This window comes from Apaloderma vittatum, unplaced genomic scaffold, assembly GCF_000703405.1.
Source record: "Apaloderma vittatum isolate BGI_N311 unplaced genomic scaffold, ASM70340v1 scaffold16374, whole genome shotgun sequence".
NCBI lineage: Eukaryota > Metazoa > Chordata > Aves > Trogoniformes > Trogonidae > Apaloderma > Apaloderma vittatum.
The window spans coordinates 33,299-43,676 of NW_009711131.1; the positions used below are offsets into that span (position 1 = coordinate 33,299).

At 45.0% G+C, this 10,378-nt stretch overlaps 1 protein-coding gene across 1 annotated transcript in view; it reads left to right on the plus strand.

Annotated features, from left to right (window-relative positions):
* Nucleotides 1-10,378, plus strand: part of LOC104272533 (anthrax toxin receptor 1) — a gene marked incomplete at its 3' end in the record, with an annotated part of 70,480 nt that overhangs the window by 20,310 nt on the left and 39,792 nt on the right. The window contains exons 9-10 of the mRNA XM_009867553.1: nucleotides 2,652-2,712; nucleotides 6,181-6,279. Of these exons, the coding sequence (XP_009865855.1) occupies nucleotides 2,652-2,712; nucleotides 6,181-6,279 (160 nt within the window). The remainder of the gene's footprint in view (nucleotides 1-2,651; nucleotides 2,713-6,180; nucleotides 6,280-10,378) is intronic.

The window sequence follows — 10,378 nt, forward strand, 5'->3', positions numbered from 1 at the left end:
ATGATCTATCCTTTTAAGTTTCATCTCCTGGGTGTTCCTTTTGGATAGTCTTGCAATGATGTCCACCTACCCTCAGCGTTCTTCACGCCTTGCCTCTGCTCTTAGAATCGATATGGCAGTTCAGTGCACTCCTTTCTGCCAAGAAATTTTAGGCTTTCTACACAGGCCAAAGAGAAATTCAACAGCTCAAGCCTCTTGGTTTGGGTGACCAGTTTCTGCATCTGAAGTTGAGGGTGTGAACCCCCCGTCTCAAGTGTGTCGTGTTTCTCTTTACTTTTAGTGGGATTATGAGCACGCTTTCTGGTTCTTTCTTCTCCCAAATGCATCCTTAAAAAGACTGAGATTTATTTTGCTTAGCTCATGCAGATATTATTGGCCAGAAAACACTTCATAAATAAATTCCTGTTTTGTAATTGGCAATAGACTCAGTTATTTAGCAATTCCACAGAGCTTGATAATGAGTAGCTACCCTCAGACTGTGGGTCATTCGCACCAGCACCGATTAGGCAGTAACCCTCTATTAAACTTCAGTATCCTGTTTGCTAATTAGAATTCCCAAATTTGGTGAAAAAAACCCCAACACTATAAGAAATATGCAGCTGCTGTGGTGAGGTAATCTGTCTGCATGCTTGTGGACCAGAAAATGAAACAAAAGCTTCCAGCAGCTGCAGAATTTCACTCCTGCTCTTCCTTTTGGTGACCTGCAGAGCCTCTCCTGGCTCTTGGCCAGAAAGCTAAATTCATCCCAGGTAGTGCTCAATTCAGTTCTGTCCTGGTAGGGATAAGTGTGACAAACAAAGCCACACTTCTACACAGACGTGTTGCATTTGGCATGTCAACAAACATTAACAGGAGATCCTCCCAGGAGCCCCTGCGAAGCTGGAGCATAGCTGGAGCCCCATAACGTACGACAAGAGACTAGTTTGGGAATCTGAGCTTGGTCATTAAACATGTGCTGTGAAGACAATGGGATGCTTCCTCATCAAGAGTGAGCACATGCCTCGAATTCTTTTCTTTGCAGAGGACGGTAGATCTGATGAAATCTGCGATGAATATGTCAAAGTCTTTTCTGAATTTGTTGTTGTGATGAGGAAGAGACTTAAAGGAATTCTTTTATGAGAGTTACTGCTGCCTGATTCTCACTTTAAGTTAGGGTGGGTATTTGGAGCATTGGAAACTTATTATTATTCTAAATCAAAATAAATATTGCAGTTGGCACTGTAAAAAGCCATTACAGCCAGTTTTTTATGGCCACGTAAATGGATTGGATTGGACTGGGAGCTGTGCATCATCTAATTGAGACACCTGCTATTCCACCCTCCATCCAAGTTGGCTTGTAGCATGACTGTTTGCAAATGACTGAATAGAAATAATACATTTCAAACCTAAGCAGAGAAGCAGAAGCTGGAGTGAGTACGGAATGGGTAGTGGACTGGCAGGAGATGGCTGGATGGGTGGCTACCGCTGGCTGCTTTGGAAGAGTGTTCTTAGAGCCCTCTATTTTTTGCATGTTTTCTTTATTCTACCTTTCAGATTCTTCCAGTGCTTTTCTGTTTGGTTCTCAACTGTTGACTTTCTCTTTTTTTTCCACATGACAGTTCCTGTATAATCTCGTTCCTGCAAATCTTTCTCCTCACTTGTCAGGCTGCCAGCAGCTCAGACGGCCCTGGTTCCTTCAGTCCTTTGGTATTCTTTCAGTCTCTACCAGCCCTGCTTCTGAGTAACTAACTTTTCTTTAAAAGTTTTAAAAAACAAATCATGGCTCTATCTGTACCTTTTGCAATTAGGTATTTGAGGCAGAGAGCCATGGTTGTGGAGAAAAAACAGATTACATTTTTTGCACAGAATTTATTGTATTGGTTGCTGTTCTTTCCTTACAGATGTTTCAGTTTAAAGTTGGGAAAATAATTTTCATGTTGGATTTGAGTCATGATGCTTGGCTGACATTTACTTGCCTCTTGGAGCTGACCTAAATTTGATCAGTACTACCTCGTGCTGAACACCCGCAGCTCTCCGCCGCTGCTGCTCTTCTCACAGGGGCGTATGGACACTGTCACATGTTTCCTGACTCTGTGCAGTGAAGAATTTGAGTTGGTCTTCAGAGAGGAGGGGAGTCTTGAGCAATTTTAGCCCTGTACGGGAGTCAATGGTATCCAGCTCCAGCGTGCTCCCTGTGCCTCGCAAGGAGTCTGCCAAGCCCGACACTGAAGTATTTGTGTAAATCACTGGCTGCACGTAAAGTGGTTAAAGCCACTCTTACAAAGACATACTGCTTGATTTAAGTTTGATTTAAGGAAAGAACAACCGTCCACACAACTTGATTTGCAACTCTGAGGATGCACTCAGGTGTGCTCCCATCGACCAGATTGAAAACTGCAGAAGTTTGAACCCCAGGCTGAGCCTTGAGAAGTGTCTGTGTAGATGTTAATGCAAAGGTAAACAGCTTAGCTCAAACTTGTGATGCTTTATTTGGAGTTTTAGGCTCCAGAATAATTTTGGAGAGGGAGGTGTTGCCTCGCTGACCCTTCAGAGTGCACCTTAGCTGTTACGGATCGTAGGCTGCATAATAACCCGCTCTCGCGCTTTCAGATTTGTGTTTCTATAGAAACAAATCTGAGATACTTCATGACTTTTTTTTGTTCATCTTGTAGATTTTGAAGAAATCCTGTATAGAAATTCTGGCAGCAGAGCCTTCCAGTATATGTGCAGGAGGTAAGTATAAATTGAGGCTCCAGTTATGTTGCCTAAAATACATCTTTCTGCCTAATTGCTGGAGATTGCAAATGGAACTAATTAACTGGAGCTATATCTTTTGCTTTTTTGGTGACTTTCTTTTCCATCTTACAGTAGCTTGCACGTTTCCCATTTCTGCCTAATGATGTCAAATGGGATTTTCTTACAGAAAAGTCTTGAGTTTGACAGTTTTGACTAACTTGTTTTTCAGTCAGACCAGTCTGTCTTACTCGCCCTGTGCTAAACTTGAAGTAGATATGCTGCAAAATTACAAACCAAATCAGAAAATAAGACCTTGATTAGGTTTAGAGTTCAGCAAATTCATCATCTCAGAGGACTGTTGAGGGAAGTGCTTCTTAAGAAACGAGCAACAAGGTCAAAGGCGCACACTTTGATCTAAATCTTCTAATATTCTTTGCACATTTCTTAGGCATTTAGGGTGGATACGGTGCCTGGGGACTGGGATTTAAACATCGCTCTGCTGACTCGTGTGAATTGTGCTGCCCTCTCCTTGTGTGCTTGTTCTAATATGACTGTGCTATGCCCACTGTGGCTTTCAAGTCTTGACAAGCTTTTCTGCATTCAGCAGAACCAGGCTTTTTCGAAGAAAGCTTGAGAACCATTTTAGCCTTTTCCATCTGCTTCCTGTGAATTCTTCACTTCATACAAAGTATATCTAAAACTGTTCGTTGAATGTGTAGAAACTCGTTAAGTAGAGAAGCTGGGAGCAGAGCTGATGTTTGTAGCGAAGGATGAGTCCCTGGCATGTTCAGCAGCTTTTCCTAAATGTGTAGTCCAAATCATGACTACTTTGTTTTCATGTCCAAAACAGCTGCTTTAATCATCCTTAGTGCATCTCCTGTTCCTGGAGCACCTGCCTGCGTACCTAAACATCTGTAGGTGGTTGTATTTTCCTAGCAGATGCAAGACAACGGGCTAAATGCCCAATAAGTACCAGGCATCGGTTTTGCATTCCTTGCATGCCGCTACAGTAGTTTTGGTTTTGAAGCCAGGATAGCATAACTGCCGTGAATTGTAGTCCTTAGTCATCTCTTTCTCGTTTTGGCTGGCCATTTAAATAGTTCCTTTGTTAAAAAAGGAACAGGACTCTGTCTACCTTAGCATGGTAAATGATGGTTGTCGGGACAAGGTCTGATATGCTGCAGACACGCTCCGTAAGTGCTTGGGAAAGGGAATGGAATTGTATGAACCTTCAGACCCACTTTACACACTTGAAGACTGTGGGATTTTTCAAAATACATTGAAATACTTATATAAATGATAATCAATGATGCTTATATAATGTCATAAGCCAGAAGATGACTTATAACCACTGTTTATAACCTTCTTGAACACTTTCTAACATGCTTGTCAGCTGTTTGTGTGTCTTATCACCCCCATTCACTGTGGCTTAATGCGAATGTAGGGGTAGTGTACAGCTGTACCCAGCAGAGCCAGCTGAGAGGAGGTGTAGAGGGGTTTTATATAAACCATTCGCACTGGAATTTGGCCAGTACTTCACAAGAGGAGCAATGTTAACCTGAAAAAATGCCAACATTTATTTAGATGTTCAATTCAAGACCTCATCTCCCAAGTTTGGGCAAATAATCCATTGCTCTCAAACTGCAGCTAATTTGATCATTTAGGACTCTGAGACTAATGAAAGTGCTATTGAATATGAAAGTTATGTGCACTAGTGTCTTTTTAAAATAAAGTTTTGCAGTTTTAGCTCTGGTACCTCCTATTTTCTTTCTGCGCACACTCTTGAAGCGTGGTGGCAGTTTGGGTCGGGTTTTTTTGGAAGGAGACAGCATGAGGGCTCTGTGCTACCTGAGGCCACGCTTGTGCTGCAACCTGGTCCCAGGCACTTGAGTAATGAATTTCAGCACCAACCCATCATTTGGAAATGCCACTTTCTTGGTGATTTGCATCAGTACAGACGTGCAGGGTCCATCCTGTATCTCAGGCAGCGACAGGATCCCTGTGGTTCATCTGACATCATTGATAGGCTGTTCCTTGACTGTACTTGAACTTTCATTCCCCAGCAGTTGAGACTTCTGTGATTTCTCTTAAGTATCCATCAGCCCCTGCACTCCAGAGCAGAGCCCTTCTCCCCTGTTCTTCCCAAATGCTCTTGGACACCTCATAATGGGCCTGCGAGGCAGCTCCCCTGGCTGGATGTGGTGGGATGATTTGTAACTTGGCTGTAAATGAGCGGGACCTGGAAGAGAGCCCAGATTCCAGAGCAAATCTGCTTTTTTTGACGAGTACAGTGTGCGAGTCCTTAAGGGAGATGAAAAAAGATGGGGACTGTAAAGTGCAAGGCAAAAACTTTGAATCTGCAAAAACTAGGTTCATTGTTGTTCCTGAGACTTTTAAAACCAGGGTGGTGTTTCTGATGCGCTGTGATTACTCCTCCATTGTCTTGGACAGTGAAACATGTTGTGTTCAAACCGTATTCACCAGAGAAACATCCGTGGGGATTCTGTGAGTGCCTCTCCTAGATAGTAACAGGAATTGTGGGGGCTGTTTCCTTCGCCATGGGGAATCTGCAAAGTTTGAGTCCCTGTGTCTCCTGCCAGAATTTTTCTGGGACTATGGCCCTGTTTGCAAATCCGAGAGGCTCAAAGCCGTGCTTTCCCTGCAAGGCAGACTTAATGCTGGCAGCTGCAGGGGGTTTGTAAAGCTTTCCCAGTGCTGGGTTCGAGTAGTCGGAATAACGGGATGGCAGAGAGGGGTCTGAAAGGCTTGGGAGGAGATGATGTCGTTGCTCAGCCCTGCTTGTTCAAAAGAGGAGGGCTCGGTTCGGCGCTCAGCTGCTGGTGACTGTCCTTGACGCTTTCTGCTTGCGCTGACCTTGTAGAGTTGATCTGGAAGAACAGCAGAGAGGAAGACTTGGAGAAATGCCCACAGACTCCAAGATCAGAGCCTTGGCCCGGGGACTAGAGGGCTGCTCTGTTGATGAATCCCCTCAGAGCGTATGGAAATGGGGCCGGCCAGGGGCTCACGCTCGTTGTACAGGCTCAGCAGGGCAGGATGGGACAGAAGTCATGGCAACGGGTGCAGTTCTGCACTTACCTGTGAAAGTAGCACTGGAACTTCTCTAACTTATCTATCACTGCAAGATTTTTTTCTTCCCATGGAAAGATACTTTTGCCCTTCTTCACCCCAAATTTTTCTGTTTGAAATGGCAGCCTGGGGAGGGGAAAGCTCGGTGTCTCTGAACCGTCATGTTTTCACTGTAAGTCAGTAAAATGTTTCTGTTTGTGTATTATTTCCTGTTTCTAAAAACTCCAGATTGGGTAGGGAGAGAGTGGAAGTCCAATTTTTAACATTTTTGGAACTTAAAAATGGTTAAAATGCTCAAGAGATCTCAAACAAAAACTTCTGATATATGTGTTCTTTGCTGCGCTTTCTATCAATAATCTACTGTCTTTTTTGCTACAGAGTCATTTCAGGTTGTCGTGAGAGGAAATGGATTTCGACATGCCCGTAACGTTGACAGAGTGCTCTGCAGTTTCAGGATCAATGACACCGTTACTCTCAGTAAGCTGTTCTGATTTTTTAAAAAAAATTTTATTTTTTCTGACTCTGCACTGGCAGGTGCTTGCAAAACATTTTGGCTTTTCAAATCGGTTGACTGGGAATGTAACAATTATGAGATGAGTAGCTATTAAATTTGCAGAAGGCAGCAGAGATTTTTGTTTTTAAGAAGAAAATTGGTGGTGGTTTTATATACTGTGACTCTGACAGCAAGCTTGAGCAGTGGAGGGGACAAAATATAGAAGAAACTTGTCTGTAAAGAGTATCTAGATGTGTTTTGCTGGGTTAAGTATGTGGCGAGACCGGATCTGTTTCTCTCCTTACCTATATTTTGTGGTCCTTAGCAGCTTAAATAAACACTGTTGTTGGGAGCTGTGCTGGAGCAGGGGCTGAGGCATTGCTGTGCTTCTGTGGATGCAGCTTGGAAAGATGTTTCCTCCACAGATTTCACCAGGCAGAAGAACCAAAAGAAGAGAAGCAGATGAGACCCTGAGCACCTGGTCTTTTTATGAAGCGTACCGAGTTTTTTAGCTGGAAGAACTAATGGTCCTGTTCTCCTCTGTCATGCCGGCAAACCCACAGAGGAAACCAGAAAGCATAACTCATAGCTAATACCACCAGTGCGAGTGACAGTAAAATTCACCTGTTCTAACACGGATTCTATTCTGAAGCTTCCTGATTGTTCTGGAGGATGCTGGGCTTGCTCATGCTCTGAGCATCTGCATAATTGGGTCTTTGGAGCCGGGGAACAGTTTGTTAAGGCTGTGTGCCCTGTGAGGAATGCCCCTGAGCGTTCAGGCAGGTACGTTTGTAGTAATTTGGCCTGAAAGGCTTCTGTAGTGTTGTGCTGGCCCCCTCTGTAGTAGGCAGGTTCTGGAATTGCCAGCCTCTGTGTCACGAAGTGGAAAGCTTGGCTGGCTGTCGTTCCTGTTTGTTTAATTCAGATGTGGTGGGTGCTGAGGACACAAGGAGCAAAATCTGGAGGGCTGAATGCCCAGGGAGGAGCAGAGGCACTGGAGGTGAGGAATAGGGAAGGAGAGGGATCTGAGTAAAAGCACTGAGCTGCTGGGGAATATGGTGAATTAACTGCTTTGGAGGCTTTGCCATGCAGCCTGGAAATAAGTGCTGGAGATGTAAGAACAAAAAAGAACAGCAGAGGCAGCCACAGATACATGCTTTTCCTTTTAAGCTCCATAAAACCAGACCCAAACCCGACATGTGGCCAGAACTCCTTCAGTCTGGATCACGGCTGCATTTAGATGTTGAAGCATGTTTGGTTTTCTCCCCAGAGTTCAGATCCAAAGGTTATTCTGGATCATAGGTGTTATAAAGCCTCCTGTAGTCTTCTAGAGCTGGGCATGAAGCCTTCCCTTCTCTCTCCACCTGGAAGGTTCCAGTGGAAATGGAATTGCTGTTCAAATATTTAGAAGTTTTGTTTTCTTCAAAAGTCTAAAGCCGTGTGGTGCAAACCCAAAAGTCTTTGGTTTTGGTTGCTGGAAGCTGACAGTTTGTAGCATTCTTAGTTTGCATGTCTGCTGTCTTTTTTCAATTAAAACATGAACAGCCCATAGGAACACGTAATCTGGATGAAAACTTTCCTCCCTGAGAGCTGCCTCCGCTACCTGAGGCCCCGCTGCTCTGACCTGCCATTGCATCACCACTGCCTCTCAGCTCAGCTTCCGCAGAGCTGGCTGGCTCTGGAGCAAGACATTCAGCCCTGGAAGCATCGTAAATCCTTGGCAGAACTAAGAATGTCATCCATCAGCTTCCTACTATTCAGTGTGTCCTGTCTGAGGAGACACGAAAACATCCAGTGTTGCCAACGGGAGGAACTGTGTGCGAGGGTTACCTCACCCAAACACTGTGACCTGGTGTTGGTGGGGGTGAGGAGAAGGAGTCCTTCCTCTCTTTTTTGTGTGCTGACTGCGTGTCGAGCTGAGTAATTTATTAGGATGTCTGTCATCGTAATGTCGCAGTAGCTTTCAGGAGAGATCAGCTTATTTTAGAGAGACCCAGGGGCCTTTTTTTTTGTTTGAAGCTGTCCACAAAACGACTGTGGAAAATGAGGATAAGGGCCAAATACATTCCCCGCCTCCTGACTCGAGGCGTTCACGGTGTCCCGAGTCGATGCATAGGTGAAAAGTGAGCTCATTCTCCTTGGCTCTGCACCAAGACTCCTCACTTCGTTTTGCACAGCCCTAGATTGTTTCATGCAGTGACCTGGAAGCAAGAGGCCACAGACTCCCTCTCTGAGTTCAGCCCGTTCCCTGATTGAGGGAACTCTGCAGCTGCTCATCACTGTTCTCAAGCCCAGGTCTCTCCAGGTGGGAACCGGCACAGCTCTGCTAGCTTGAAGTTGCTCTGTGGGAGCAGGTATCTCAATGTCTGGCTTCACTGGAGCCTGCATTTCCAGCCCGTGTTCTCAGTGTGCCGTGGTGGCACTTGGCTGCAAACAGCTTAGCACGAGAGCGAACCGAATGAGAATTTTATGGAAACCTTATGGAGATTGGAGAGCTCAGCTGTTGGGGTTTTTTGTTTGCTTGAAACCTCTCAGCCTCTGATTGTGTCAGGGAGAGGGGTATTTTTAAAGATAACACTAAGCCAACAGTTCCTGAAACATCAAATTATCCCAGATGAGGTATAGACCAGCACAGCTAGGACTTGCTGAGGTTAAGAGCATGAGCTAATAGATTTTTATTGGGATTATTGGCAGAGAAAAGTGGCAGGTGAAGAGAGCATCGGCTCATAATGTTCATAGCTATGGGATAAAAAAAAGAGGAACATCTGTGAAAACCATGAAGAATATTTGGCTGAGCAGAATTGTAATCAGATGCGCATTCAACAGCTGGGTTTCTTCTGCCAGCAGCAGGACCTAGGAGAATTGATTTCAGACTGCACAGAGTTAAAAGTAATTATCTGGTGCAGTGACTTATGACTCCTTTGTGGTGCTAAAAGGTCTTTGTCTGCCCAGATTGTGCAGGAACCAGCAAAGACAGTTTTGGGCACAGAGGCCAGCCCTGTCCTTGGCAATTTAAAACTCAACAGAGGGATGAAAGGTTGGTGAGGAAACAGCTGCAGCACAGCAGAGGTGGGGCTGCAACTTCTGCATTCTAGTGAATGCTCTGGACTCGTGGCCAAAACTGATCCTTTGCACAAAGTAGTCTGATTTTTTTAGGTTTTTTTTCAGCACAAGCACTAGAAGCAAAGGAAAATGAGGAAAAGACAGTGGGAGCAGGACTTTGCCAGTTACCAGGGCAGAGTGAACTGTATGGGGAACTGTATCCCTAAACTGCCCAACAAAGGCCTTATAAAAACTGTCATTTGTTTTTAAAGACTAGCTGGTTGCCCCGTCTTCCCCATCTTTCCCTTTTCCTGGCAGCACAGTCCTTTTCTTGTGAGATCTTCAGTTTCTCGAACTCTTAGCATAGGAATGTTTTGCTTTGCATTTCCACTCTCCGATTCCCCTACTTGATCCTGTCACTTTAACCCTCCGCTGAATCTTTTCCGTCTGTTTTCTTATAGTAGCTTTTCCCTCTTTCTACTGTGGTACTAGAGAACGTCCACCAACTCCATCAGATATTTTTGTGTGTCTGATCTTTATGAAGGACATAACCTCTGCCTCTGTTTTTTCCTGGGTGAGAGCATACACCAAAGTGAACTCGGCATCCTATTTTGAAGGGCAGCCTGAGTCATTCCTTGACAAAGAACATGAAGAGCTCTGGGAGATTGTGGATACTCCATCCCTGGAAGTGTCCAAGGCCAGGCTGGATGGAGCCTTGAGCAGCCTGACCTAGTGGGAGATGTCTCTGCCATGGCAGGGGCGTTGGAACGAGATGATCTTTGAGGTCCCTTCCAACCCAAACCGTTCTATGATTCTATGAAAACAGGAGAAACAGTCACTCTTCCCTCAAACACTCTCCTTGCCTTCAACAAATTGCAGTGTAGGACCTTTTAGAGCAGGATTCCTACGGGTTTACTCGACAGTAGACTTTGCAGCTGCCCAGGCTGAGTGTGGAGGAACACCACAGAGCAGCCAGGAAGCTTGTGCTGAGTGAGGAGGATTCTGTCTGCGCTGCGGGGTGCTTCGCTGAGCTCACTTATT